The sequence below is a fragment of the Stegodyphus dumicola genome, chromosome 4 (genome assembly GCF_044657685.1).
Source record: "Stegodyphus dumicola isolate Sdum_Otavi_A_Nest chromosome 4, ASM4465768v1".
Taxonomy (NCBI): Eukaryota; Metazoa; Arthropoda; class Arachnida; order Araneae; family Eresidae; genus Stegodyphus; species Stegodyphus dumicola.
In genome coordinates this window covers 185,179,953-185,195,436 of record NC_140771.1, presented here as the reverse complement: position 1 = coordinate 185,195,436, position 15,484 = coordinate 185,179,953, and the positions used below count along the sequence as shown (strand labels likewise).

Genomic DNA, 15,484 nt, shown 5'->3' with positions numbered 1-15,484 from the left:
TCCAATAACACTTTTTACAGTCGTCGAAGATCTACTATAAACACGCTGGAACAGTGACACAGCCTTCACACTGTCAGGCAATAACGGTGGAGACAGCTTCACTGCAAAGCACCCGAGTACAGCTCCCAACTCTGTTTGGTCGTTCTCGGAACTCCACGTACTCTCGAGAATCTTCACGCACTCGACGATACACAAGAGTATAGCTCTCGTCTCAGCACAGTCTAAGACAAAACTCGACGATGCACTAATTCGCGATGCACTCGAAGACCAACTCGGCGCTAGACTTTGAGACACTCGCTCAATGACTGACTATCAGCTCTCTAGACGAGGCACACACACTAACTGACTGCGGACCGGCAGCGTTTATATAGCTTTCAGCTTGTGTTCGAGAACATTCTGGGCTAAACCGGTAAGAATTCGTTCCATAAGGTTCTCCATCCGTCCATGGTATATCGCCAATATGTCGCGAAATGTCGCCAAACGGGCGATTTCTCGCCAAATGTGGCAACTCTGCCTTCCCTTGCCATTTTATGGCAACCTTAAAACTGCTTTGCGGGGAAGCCATCTTACCGCAACTGTACATTTCGTAACAATATTATTACAAAAATGCATTAACTAAACGAGTTATAATGGATTACACCGGATAATGGTTACAGCCGAAAACATCGCGGCAAAAACATCGCAGACGAAAACGTCGCGGAGAAAACAACGCAAGGCGAAAACGTCGTGATACAAAACATCGTGGGAGAAAACATCGCAAAGAGCAAACATCGCAGTTCTAAAATATCGTGGTACAAAACATCGTCGTCGAAAATAAAGCGGTTCGAAAACTTCGCAGTTTAAAAACATCGTCGTCGAAAATATCGTGGTAAAAAATAAAGTATCTACAAATCATCGCATGACGATAACATCGCAGACATGCTTTTTTCAGGCTTTAATAACTATAAAGGGATATTCCCGTAATGATTTGTGAGCTCAAGATGGAAAGAAGGATAATTTTTACTTTCATATTTTTTATTAATGAATAAATTTTTGATGAGAAAATAAAAAAGGAAACTTAAGCATAGAAAATTAATGCAACTTATAGCACTTAATAGAATTTTAAACCGACATAGTTAACTAACAAAGGCCATTAATAAATAATTTTTTATAAAGTTTTTACTGGTAATTTTTTATCTATAAGTTGCATTTAATTTTCTATGCTTAAGTTTCCTTCTTACGTTTTCAGCAAAAATTTATTAGTTAATAAAAATATGTGAAAGTAAAAATTATCCTTCTTTAGATCTTGCGCTCACAAATCATTATTGAAATATCCATTTACAGTTATTAAAACCTGAAAAAAGCATGTCTGCGATGTTATCGTCATGCGATGATTTGTAGATACTTTATTTTTTACCATGATATTTTTGACGACGATGTTTTTAAACTGCGAAGTTTTTGAACCGCTTTATTTTCGACGACGATATTTTGTACCGCGATGTTTTAGAACTGCGATGTTTTCTCTTTGCGATGTTTTCTCCCACGATGTTTTGTAGCACGACGTTTTTGCCTTGCGTTGTTTTCTCCGCGACGTTTTCGTCCACGATGTTTTTGCCGCGATGTTATCGGCGGACACCCCGGATAATACCAGGAGTGAAGTTCATAATTACACTAAAATCAGAGTTAATCAATAGAAAATTTAAAGACATGGAAAAATGAGAAACCCATATTATAATCAGCCAAAAATACTATTAGCACTTGAAAAGTATTTGTAAACGGTTTAATATGGAAAATTAGGTAATTTGGTCACATGAATTAAATTAAGACTGAAAACAAGAAACAGCCGACATCAGGATGAAAAGATTTTTATACTTGCCTGAATTAATTTTGTATTTCAATATTTGAGTCAATGTTAAGTAAAAGATTACTTATAATAGACTTGATTTATATATGCGGTTTAACAATTTTCTTTAAACGAATGACTAAGCAATGTTAATAGCTTTCGGCTTAGGTACAAATAAGATGTAATAAGGTAAAAACAGGTGCCTATAAAAGCATACCCTAAATACAATAATCTCATTCTAACAGACAGGGCCTAGTTTGTCTGCAGCTCGATTAATAGCATCCCTTGTCAATCTAGTGTTTATTGTAATTAACATCGCGTTTGTTTTCCAGAAAATGTGCAACATACTGCAGTTGTATTTGCGTATTTTATGATTTATAACTTCAAGTAAATCCAAAACTAGGAAGTGGTATTTTAAACATTATTAATAAAGTGGCTCTTTGTTTTATATATGTTTCACTTAAAATGATCCTTATAAAAGTAAATACTTCTGCGCAGAATACAGCTTCCTCGTGAGAAGGAATGAGTTTTTCCTTTGGGAATTATATGCCAATTATATCGATAACTAATTCCCGTAAACAAGTTATCTAACACTGCAAGATACTTTGAAAGACAAAACAAAACATTGATCTTAGAAAGATCAATTGGAAGACTGAGAGGATTATTGAACCAAAACCCTATATATCGTAAATATTTAACAAAATGAAAACTTAAATGAAATTTCTCAGCGTAATGTACAATACTTGTCATGTTGCCTGGCTTGTAAAGAAACAGTGTTGCAGAGATAAAAGGAAGTATGATTAATAATGAAAAAACAAAATGATTTTCTCTCCTCTCTATTTTGTTTTTTGAACTGATTTATTAGAGTGCATTTTGTCCAAAAAACAAAAGTATTTGCATTGCTTACTATATTTCTTACCATTTTGAGTAATGAGAGAAATCCATATTGGAAACTAGAATAAAATTTTAGTTCATATTTTTTCTTGGGTATTTCGAGTTCTTATAAATTCTAAATTAGTTTGGAATTATCACACAAATCAAAGTATTGCGTAACATGTGTATATAAAAGTAAGGAACTAGTTTTAAAATGCGACAGATTACAGTATGATAATTGCTTTATTAACGTCAGCTAAATTGCCTCTGAAAGTATCTGTACATGGTCCTTTACTCGTATTCAAAAAGGTCTGTTAGTAGAGCCAATTTTTTAGAAGCAGAGTATCCTTTATTCTCCTCATTCCACGTAGAATTTTAAAGGTGAATGTAGTGAGAACTTAAATGGTTCTATTCGTACCATCCATTGACAGGCAAACTTACTGAAACTAAACCTGAACTTAAATGGTTCTATTCGTGCCATCCATTGACAGGCTAACTTACTGAAACTAAACCTTATCTTCCTTGCATATTATATGAAAGATTTCTATAACGAGAGAGTTTTTTAACAGATTGCTGAGAGAAAAATAATCGCTCCCTTACGAGGACTGCCAGATTTTCCTTTGTGCAGAGTACAACCGATACCATGGGTCTCGAACTTATCTTAAAGATATATTCTTATGTTCTTGAGCTTGAAATACGAATTGCTAAAATTTGCATGGCGAACTCAAGTCTGCATTTATATTGCAACTTTCTTGAGCTTAAAATGCCTCTTTAAAGTTCTGCTACATTCCTCAAGGGATAACAGTATTCCTTTTAGTCATGTAAATAATTCCAAAGGTGGGAATAAGTCATCCTACACATTTCTACCATCTTTCGATACATCTTAAAAATGATTCAAATATCATACTTTAAATTATGTATACATTTTTGGTCAGACTACATAAAAAAAGAAATCTTGTTTTTAAGGACCTAGAGCGTATCAATTGTCTTTGTTGGTTCATAAATGTTTTTTAGTTGTTTTAATATCTTGATACTGCGAAATAGCTTTACTAAACGTTTTTAAAATACAGAAAATGTAGTATGCTTAGTTTTTGAATAAGAGATTTTTACACAGGTTGTATTAATTTTTACACAATTGTAAGTATATACTCATAAAAAGAATTATCAGACTTTGTTCAGTATTAAAGGTTGCGACCAAGAGAGATTCCATATATTCTGTGAAGCATAGCTCTGTTGTTTAATCCAAATATAGCACTCAGAGACTTTTATCTTTCTACTTTCTTTTGCTTCTTTTCCTTTAACTTAGCTCCTTCTAAATAATTCTTCTTCTACTTCTTTTCTTAATTTAAAATTCTTTGAACCACTATATAACACACGATTTTAATAATTTGGATGCTTGTTATTTAGATGTGTTTCTCTTTTATCTTTAGTTTTTTAAGCGTGATATCTATTTACTTTCCTCTTATGCAGAGACACATAAAACAGACTTAGCTTGAAGCCAGCAAGATTGCATTTTCAAATCAACATACTAATATTTTTGCTATTTAAGTCAGCAGGCGGTTTTTTAAAATTTTATTTTATAATTCATACATTTTCGCTTAGGTATTACATTAAATATTAAAACTTGAATTAACTTCAATATCATCGTAGCATGAAATTCTTGGAAGCTGCATTTTTAACGGGACACCAAGGGACTAAATACTATTCTTTCCGTAGAACAAGCTCTATCAGCTGTGTTCTTGATTGCTTCCCGAAAAGCTTCTTGAAACGTTCTCCTTTCCCTTCATTAAAGTATCAAATGACAGTAGACTTAGGAACAAGTATAAAATAAAAAAAAAGAAAAAGCCTTTTGAAGAATTTTCTTTAAAAAGTTTCCCTCTAATGAGAAAAATGTTGAGGGTTGCGCGGTTAGAAAAGCTCATTATAGAATGGTGCAACTCTAACCATACGAAAATGTCTTGCTATGTTCTTAAAGCAATGGTAAAATGATTTTTCTTAATGATATTCTATGTTTAGATGAAAAGCTGTGCTTTCTTAGATGCAAGTAACGGTAATTTGTTAATGCAGTTTTAATATTTCTAAGAATCTTTCCCTTTTGAAAAGTAGTTTGAAAAAGGAAAAATTAAATTTTAGAAGAACATATTTTTTTAAATAGATAAATGGAAATATTTCTCAATATCCATTTTAAAATGTAAAGGTTATTTTCTGCATATATATATGCAGAAAATAATCTTATATATTTATATATATTTAAATAACTGAAACAGAGCAGATATGTAATTTTTAGATAGATATTAATGACTTTTACTCTATAAAGAATTAGATATCTGATAATTTATTTCGGAAGGAAAATATTATAATACTTTGAATTTAAGCTTAATTTATATGTTTTTAATAGTGTACTTTTCAAATGGAATTTAATATGCTAAATGATTTGACACTTTTTCTTTAAAATTATTAAATATAAATGTTAAAATTAATTTATTTTTTCTATAATGTATAATTAACAGGCAGTTAAATTTAATGTATTAATATTTTATTTTTCAAATTATAGTAAACCTTTACTCTACCTTTTTCGGGAAGGAATATTCTAGGGTTCTGTTCCTTTCATTTCTTTTAGAACTTGCATACCAAATAATTCGATGGTTTTCCCTTTTACAATTTTACGATTTTAATACACTCTATTTACTGTTATAGTGGAGGTTTCTTCTAATTATATTTATTAATATTAATGTAAAAATTAGAAGTTTATCTAAATTCATTACTTAGCGCATTTTATGTTTGCAGGAAAAATCTACATTTTTAAGTTCAAAACTATTTTATCGCTGATATTACAGATAGTAAGAAATAACTCTTCTCTTTATTTTTTTAAAATTTTTATTTCATATTTTTAGATCACATTTTTATTTATGATCACATTTTATATATTGGGTTGCTTCTACTTTAAAAAAATAAAAAAAAATTTAAATTATTTTATTTTTTAGCTTTTTTGCTTGTTTATGATTTTGAAGCTAATATTTAAAATGTTTTAACCCGGCCTGTACGGTTTACATATGCGCGGTTATATTACATATATATATATATATATATATATACACTCATGTCCATAAATTAAGTATAATTCGGAAGTCACGCGGAAATCGAACTCTAAAATAAATATATCACCTGTAAAATCACTACACATTCAAGAATCATATGCAAATTTCAGGGAGTAACCAGATGACACCGATGGTACGCCACAATGACGAGAGTGTAATAGAGTGACATATAAGGAATACAGGCAAAGAAGTAAAATTGTTCGCAGGCGCTTTATAAGCATTTCAGTGCAATTACCGAATAGTTATGACACAAAGGACGCATTTGGATGATTTTTTTACGTGGTAGAATTATCGGCCGTCTGGAATGTATTCGTACCCAACTGGAAGTATCAGACGAACTTGGAATTGATGAGAGTGTCATCTCCAGGCTTTGGCAACGATTCCAAGATGATGGTAATGTGAGTAGACGCTACAGCATCGGTCGCCCCAGAGTTACAACGCCGAATGAGGACCGGTATTTGGCAGTTACAGCCAAAAGAAGCAGACGGAGCACAGCCTCAGACCTGTCTCGTCAGCTCTCTTCAGCCACTGGTAAGACAATTTCAAGGCAGACCGTGTACAGACGCTTAGGGCAGATTGGTCTATATGCTCGTAGACCTGTCGGATGCGTTCCACTTACTGCAACTCACAGTCGCCTGCAGTTAGCCTGGAGTAGAGGGTATGCATTATGGACACCGCAACAGTGGGCTTGTGTGATGTTTTCCGACGAGTCCAGGTTTACCTTGCACTCTGATTCTTGCCGAACTTTCATGTGGAGAGGTCCATTTACCCGTTACCACCAAGAAAACATCATTGAACGACAACGTTACGGTGGTGCAGCAGTGCTCGTTTGGGGTGGAATTATTCTGGGTTCCAGAACTGACCTGCATGTTTAAATTGGAACCATGACAAGCCAAATCCATCGGGACGTCATTCTGGAACAACATGTACTTTTGTTTCGGGGCGCCATGGGCGCACAATTTGTGTTTATGGATGACAACGCCCGTTCTCACCGTGCAAACATCGTAAGCGAATGCCTTCAATCGGAGGATATCACCCGTATGGACTAGCCAGCATTCACACCGGACTTGGATCCAGTACAGCACGTGTGGGACATGCTCGGCCGACGAGTTGCAGCCCGTCAACCTCCTCCTACATGTCTACCGGAACTTCGGAGAGCATTGAATTTTGAGTGGTGTAATATTCCCCAAGATCAGATCGATAATTTGATACTCAGCATGCCTAGGCGTTGTACGGACTGTATTGCATCATCTGGGAGACATACAATGTATTAACAATCATACCAACCATGTAATATTGTTTTTTTGTAAAAAGGTTTTTTTTTTTTTTTTGTAATTTGCTCCTGGGAGAAAAAATCGCTAATTTTCTTAATAATATCAAACATATAGCATCTTTTTTTGCTCTTTACCTTTAATAAATAAGCTTTACAAATAAGTCAAATTTGTTTTGCTTTTAACTCTTCCTTTGCCTGATTTTGCATTATCCTTAATTTATGGACATGAGTGTATATATATATATATATATGGGTGTGTGTGTTTGTGTATGTGGGCGTGTGTGTGTTAAGTTAAAAAAGATGGGCATTCAGGCAGTCATGCCCAGTTAAAAAGACGAAATAACGCCACGGTTACAGGCAAGGAGAATCTACAATAACTGCCTTTGAACTAGTGAGACACTCTCAGGCCTTTCCCTTAGCTTCATTTGATAGGTAGGAGGCAAAACTCTTCTTAAATTCTAATTTAATTAAGAGTTTTGCAGAATTAAAAGTTAAATGGTTATTAATGGTTTGTAGAATAGTCGTTCCTTTCTTTCCAAGAAATCCGCTCTTTCATTTCCCTTGGTGCCACAATAACCAGGAATCACTGCAAGACAATTGAGCCATTCAGAGTGTTGAGAATCTTCCCGCATACGTAAATTCATTTGGAAGTGCAAAATGTATCGTTGAAGATAACCTGCAAAGCAGTTTTGCTGTCTGATAAAATAGCAGCCCGAGTGAAATTGCGGTTCGGAGTGCTTAATTGATTCAGAGCAATGAATATAATCGTAACTTCACCATCACAATTGTAGTATCTCTTCGCATTGCCTTATATAATGCAAAATATTTACAATAGATTCCTGAGCCAGCTCCAGTACCTCACTCAATCTTGTATCCATCGGTGTAAACATGGGTCCAGAGATTACTGAGATATTTTCTCTTTAAAGTTTCATATGCAATGGCTGTAATCTGGGCAGTGGGCAACCCACTGTTATAAATGTTTTCGTCAAGTTCAAGATGTACACAAAAGTCACCGTAATCAAGAAAACACAATGGTATAGCTATTACATTCATTACTCGAACAAGGTCTAGGTCTTTTGCTAATTAATAACGAATTTGAAACCCACTTGTGTCTTTAAATTTCTTTCATTGTTAAAATTGCAATTACTTGGAAGCCTGCAATTTATTACTTGGGAGTCTGCAAATTTTTTTAAACAAAATTGCAGCAATTTTACGAATGTCATGCATGACAGAAGATGTATTGGTTAATGCTTCCACAGCGGCTATTGGGGCGGAATTTAGCTGCAGCTGTTGTTAGGTGAAGAAACTAGTTTTCTAATGTTGACGAAACTTCATTAAAATAACAAAATAATGGTTTAATGTACATTTTATATATATTTATTAAAGTTTCTCTGTTACACCATCATCGACAGCCCGCCTGCAGTTTCAAATTTGAAAGTTTCCTTTCAGTTTTCTCCTTTATATAAGAAATATATTATTTCCAATTCAGACGTGAATCAAGTTTGCATCCCAAATAGGTAACGTTATTCCTACGGAGATAGCTTCCCCGCGATAAATAAGGTGGATCAAAACTTGCTGTCTATTGAAGATAAAAAAAGGGCAATGATTTTTTTCTTAGGTATAAAACCATTTTATTCTTCTTGCACCAAATATCCAATCTTTCCAGGGCATACTGAGATTATTATTCAGGTTTTGCTGTCTATTTTTTGGAGCGCAGCTCAAAAAGGGACATGCTCTGGCCATAGCGAGACCTAATAAATCGTTGGTTGATAAAATTTGTGATCCAGGCCAGCATTTTGCCTACTATACGGAGGGAATGGAGGTTTTCGATGAGCTTTTATCGTCAGACTCTGTCATTGTCAGATTTAAAATCCACAAAATCTGCCAGAGTGGGCTTACGTTTATCTAGGGAGTGTTTTACGTCTTGGCTGAAGTTCATAACTTGATGAGCCGTACAGTTATGAGCTGTAAGATCACTCTGCGCAGGCGATAATAAATTACTATACTCCAAAACCCAACTCAGTCTTGATATAATCATGCATTCCATGATTTTTAACAGAAAATGGAGTTCATTGAGTTTGAGTTTCACTATGGTGAAATTTTAGTAGAATACCGAATGCCTTGGATTATTTTTCTATAAGTCTTTGCATTTCATCAAGTATGGCACTGGTTCCTTTTTAAATCACTTTCCAATCTTTCAGAGCCAGCACAAAACTTCGCAAAATATTTAGCAATATTTTTGCCATCAGAGACACGCTTATTATAGATCATCATGGGCTGTTTTACCACTTTAGGGACAGAGTTTTTTAATTTGCTTAAAAAAGAAGATACTCTCTTTACATCTCTTCTAAAATCAATGCCTGCTCATAAAACTATTAAAGCAGTTACGCTTTGCCACATTAATTTCTCTTTTTTAACAGTACGATTCTTTTTCTCGAATCTCGAATATGAGCAGCGTCTTTGGTTGCGGAAGCTAACAGAAGATATTTAAGACAAAGAGGTTTTTCAGGGGGTTGTCAAAATAAATCATAATAAGTAATCAACTATGATTTTAGCATTATTTGTTTACTTTTCAGAAAAAATAACATACATTATGATTTTCTGTAAATTTAATATGTTGTATTATTCAAAATATGCATTAAAACTATTTTGAATGATGCTTCTAAATTTCTTATTATTAAGATAATTCCAACAAAATAAGAAAATAAGGTACAAATGAAATATCTAACCTAGGCAAAGACTTATTTTATGACGAATGATAATTTTTAGTTCATTTTGAGTGATTTTTAAGATAACTGTTATCCGCAAGATAATGAAAAGTATTATTATCATATGCATAAATTTGAATTGCTAATATGGCTGCATAAATTTGAATGTCTTCTGAACTAATGCATGTCATACATTAATGTATAATTTACAAATTTAGTATACACAGTATCTTGCAAAAAATGATATTTCACTGATTTAATTAAAAAAAAATTAGCATTAAGAAAATTTGAAATTATTTATTTCCAAAATATTTTCACTTTTTAATTTATTATATCGAAACATTGCATTGTATTTTTTTACTAAATAATAGCCATTGTTCTTAGGAATTCCAATAAAATTGGTAGTCTGTTGGATAGTGAATTTTATTACATCTTCTAATTTATGATTTACCTACGACTACAGATTTTCGCAAAATATTCCATATAATGTGTTGAAAAAGCATATCCATAGGATCTTCTTGTGAAAGATAGAACTGTATTAAATTATGTATTATTCTGTAACTGTATTAAAAGAACTGTATTAATTGTATATAACTGTATTAAATGTCTGTAATTGTATCAAAGACATATGTTTGTAGTATTAAATGTCTGTAATTGTATCAAAGATATACTATGTCTGTAACTGTATTAATAAGAACTATATTAAAAGATTTAGGTCGCATAAATCTCTTCATTTCTTACAAATTAAATTTATTCCAAAATATGTGCAGTTTTCATTCTTAAAAACTCTTATTTTCATTTGTATCTGACCGCGTGAGATTGCAAAATTTACATGTAATGTTTTAGTTTTTCTCCTGTGAAATTCTTATGGGGTTTTAAGATTTTAGTATGTAGGAGCAAGGCTCTCCACGAACAAAGCGTTGGGATTCGATGATTTATGCACTGCATTACTGTACAAGACATTTCATATCAATATAGTGTAATAAAATGACAGTTTTGCAAAGTAAGTTTCCTTAAACAGAATTTCTCAGTACATGCATTGCTGCAATCCTGTAAAATAATATTTTTGTATCAGTTTGTTCTTAATTAGAATTAGAATTTCGTCAATTGAGAGAAATACATAGCATCTAGATGAATACATTAATTATTACACTAGAAATAAGAAAGAATCAGGTCATTCGAATGTGATGTAACTAACGTCTTTATTGTATGGTGATATTTTAATAAAATAACATTTCGTTTGATTTTTTGCATAGCAATAACAGACATTGTTGCTTATAATTATTTTCAAAAATTGTGAGTCATACTGCAAGTATTTATATGATTTTGCGTCACATTCAGTGGTAAATATATTAACTTTAATTATCAAGTATCTCTGATATATAACGAATAAAAGTTTTGGCAACAATAACTCACCAATGGCATGATCTACAAAATACATGTTCGTAACAACAATTTTCATAATACCAATGACATGTTATTCAGGAAAGAAAAAAAGGGGAAAAGTGGTTACTATTTTATTGCCTTCAAATTTTCATGAAACGTTCAAATTTATTCAATTCTAATACTAAACCTGAAAGAAATTCTTTTATTTTAGGCAAGTGAAATTTTGAGTAAAAATGATTGCTTGGAATTCAGGTAATGTTTTGGGGGCTATCTTCTAATCAATTAGTCAAACATAATCTAAAATTTAATTTTTTCGTATAATACATGAATGTAAGTATTCAAATTTACTGCTAATGCGTAATTATCTGAGAATTTGTAGACGTCATAAATTTTTAATTAACTAGATACATATAAACTCAAATAACTCTAATCTTTTCGCTTGATTTCTAATTTTTTATGGCTTTAAATTAAAGCTTCGTTTCATTTTAATATATTTTAAAAATTGAATTAAGTTGCACAGCTTTGTCATGCAAGCCATGCGATGCAGTCAGTATATATCGTTTACATTTCTTTGATAAACATATTTGCAATTTTAAAAATTATATTTTAATGATACTTCTTTTTAAAAATTTTGTAGTCTAAGTAATCAAGGGATACATGTACCTATAACAACGGTCTTATTTTATTATTGTTTTGACAGCAGAAGTTTTCAAAATTCATAAAAGAAGGAAACCGATGAAGGAAACAGTCGAAATTCAGAAAGGAATTTCATTATTAAGTAAAACAAAAAGTTACAAATTGACATTTATTAACTCTATAACGAAAAAAGACAGAAATCCTATAAACCGTTACGATCTGTATATTTATATAATCTTTCAGAAGACCTAGTGTATAAATTTGAAGTCATACGTCTCAAGGAAATGCATGTATTTTGCATATAATATTACATCACTTTTCTTGACTTATCAGTCGGTGTCGGAGTGCAGCGTAAATTAAACGAATAATGTTTATATATTATAGCATGTTGTATAAGCGCAAGGTTTTCTTGAAAAGTCTTTTATAGTGAACAATTAAACTCAAAGGGTTAAATCCATTGGTGCACTTATATTCTGAGTTTCCTTTTTACTAGGTAAATAAATTAGCTGCGTAGACCCTAAAAAGATATTTGTATTTACAAAATGAGAATATGGAGTAATATGCAGGATGTTATTTGCATTTAGTAAGCAGAAAACTCGCGAAGCAGTTAGTTCTCCATACATTTGAAGGAATTGCTATTTTTCAGGGAATTAGCCTATTGATTTTTTAAGAAAAGCCAAATATCTCATGGAAGTGAAAATATCACTTAAAATGGGCAAGACAGGATTTTTGTCTTCAGACATTTACGAAAAATTACATCGATTCCGCACTAAATCTTGATTTATTTCGATGTACCACATCGTTATTTGAATTCTTCTACCATGCTATTTATTAACCTCTTCTTTAATCTCCAGTTTATTTCCAAGTATTGGGTGAAAAATTCAAAATATTAAATACTTTTATGATTCCGAGAGGTATAATAAAAACATCAATTAAATTAGACACAAATTTGTGAAACTATTAAATCTTTTGCATAGAACGATTTTAGGCTTAGTTATAAGAGGAATTGCAATTTTTCTTGCACATACATTCACAGTCTATAAATATTTTCGATTTATTCGCTTAACTAAAATCGATATCACGGATTCGTTTAGTAAACCACACATTTTTACTAATTCAATCCATTTAATTTAATTAACTATTATTCTGAATATATATATTTATATATGTTGTATATCAAAATGGGAATTAGTATCAAAATACGAATATGAAAAATCCGTTTGGACTACATTTCTTAAAAGTTAAAGGATATAAGATTTTTATTCCATTTTCATTTGAAAATGAGTGAATATTTTGGAATTTTTTCCATGAAAACATCTCAGTCCCTAAACATATTAAAAAAACGTATGAATTTCACAATAATATATGTACAATTTTCGTTTATACACGACTTGTCAAAATAAAATAGAATCTTTCAAAGTTTTATATAAAAGACAATTTTAAGAACACGACTGAATACTAACTAATTATACGTTTAATTGCCTGATTCTGCAATGTGTTTTTCAAAATCCTGCACCCTTGCACTTTACGCACCCCGGGCTCACGATCAAGAAAGAGATTTCGGGCACTGCAGGCCTTGGCCCATTAGGGCTGTTGCACCACTGAGTTTAGTTTTAGTTTCATGTTGTCCTGCATGCCACATCCCGATTCTGATCTGTTTAGATAGAAGGCCATTCTAACCTCAAAGCAGATTTTTGACTCTACCGTGTTTTGAAACGGTAATAATTATTTTAACATTCAGGTTTTGTCTGTCTGAACAGCGACCATATTGTTCGGCTGACGTGAACGTAGCTTAGATTACATCTTCAAAACAGTGCAACTTATTTCATGAGAATAACAAAAGTACTTTTGGATTCGCAAAAATTTAATCTATTTATTTCACTCAGTCTAATAATCATAGATATATAATAAAACAGCTGGGAATTTTTTTCTAAATCCAGGATAATGTAAAACTGCATGAATGAGAAAACGCTGGTCGCAAAATGAAATAGCTAGCTTTGACAGACAGGGTAATGATTATTGTTCTATACAATACGAATCTCACTTTATAAACTTGTAGAAACTTTAGGTATTTTTTGGAAGCAGGAAAGATGAAAAATATGCAACGCCTTCGCCGGTAATCGAACCACGGACATCTCAATTACGCGTTGACCGTGCAGACCGCTACACCACGAAGGCATGCTAAGAAGGCGGGAGAAATACCTTATAGACTCCCTCTTTTAAAGGGCGACTGCGGTTTTTAGAGGACCCAATCGCCAAATCCTGTGTGAGGAGAATCATCATCCAACACTCTTTTATTTCAGGCACCACTGTAGAGACATTAGGTATTTTTGTTGAAGCAGAAAAGATGAAAAATATGCAACGCTTTCGCCAGGAATCGAACTGCGGACCTCTCAATCACACGCTGAGCATGCAGACCACTACACCATGAAAGCACGCTAAAAAGGCGGGAGAAATACCTTATAAACTCTAACTTAATGTCATGTAATATATATATATATATATATATATATATATATATATATAATAAAATAAAAAAGAAACTAAAACTAATTACGTAATCATTTTAACTTACAGTTGTTCAGAGACGGTACAAAGTCCTTGTCTACGATGAGTTTGTCGTCAGAGGGAACACAGCGGTGCTGAGGTGCCAAGTTCCTGCGTTCGTGCACGACTACATCACTTACATTTGGAAAAGAGGAGATGGTGCATCTATAACATCAACTGCTTCTAGAGGTAAAATACATATTGTATTTACAAAAAAAGATATAATTTTGTTTTCTTTAAATATTCTAGTCTGTACAATTCTTCCTCCTATAGACCTTATAAAATATTTCCTTAAATTGAATTTTTTTTCTTTAAAGGCACTGTTGATTTAATTTCATATCAGTAGCTTCTAAATGGTATTTAAATAATTTTTAGCGATTAATATTTAGTAAACGTCAGCTTTAATTATTTCATTAAACGCACGTTCGTTAAAGCACAGAAAAATCAATCATTTTTGTAATTTAATACTTCTGTACAAGTTCTCCTTGTCAAGGAAAGTAATACATAAAATATCAGTTTCTTCTTTCTGCTCGGGGTTAAAGGATGTAAATGAAAAATGTATTATATATTAACAAATGTAAAACCATTGGGATATTGTGGAACAAAATTACTTGAAAATTCTGTTTGCCATCTTTGGGATTCTAGCTCGCGATCTTCAGATTATGTGACTCCTGACAGATATATCACAAAATGCATACGATAAAATTCTTTTATTTTGAGAAAGAACTACATTTACAGTTTTAAATAAACCACTTGTACATTTTTTACTTTCGTTGCTTAGGATTAATTTTATATATATTACGGCAAATACAGTAGGAATACTGTTGTATTGCTAAATCATGCTGTTAGAATAATCACGTACAAAATTTTGATAAGCATACAGAATTTTTAATCTTATTTTGAAATAAGAATTTTGACGTAATTAAATATAAACAAAAGTAATTAACCCAAGGCTCGTTTAGCATAACTCAATTTACATAATCTTGAGACTTAGCTCCTGAGTATATATTTACATTCAAGCACTTAGTTTTACATAATCATTACTTTATCTTAATCTAAAGATACAGATTTACATATCAATTCTAACTTCAACAGGAGTTTAAGGAAAGGTACTTAAGTGTATATACATCGAAAATCCGGA

At 32.2% G+C, this 15,484-nt stretch overlaps 1 protein-coding gene across 2 annotated transcripts in view; it reads left to right on the top strand.

The window, feature by feature from the left end:
• LOC118201867 (cell adhesion molecule Dscam1-like) overlaps positions 1-15,484 on the top strand; it is a 476,421-nt gene that overhangs the window by 149,864 nt on the left and 311,073 nt on the right. For both annotated transcript variants that reach the window (XM_085815870.1, XM_085815871.1), the window contains exon 3: positions 14,374-14,532. In XM_085815870.1, the coding sequence (XP_085671996.1) occupies positions 14,374-14,532 (159 nt within the window). The remainder of the gene's footprint in view (positions 1-14,373; positions 14,533-15,484) is intronic.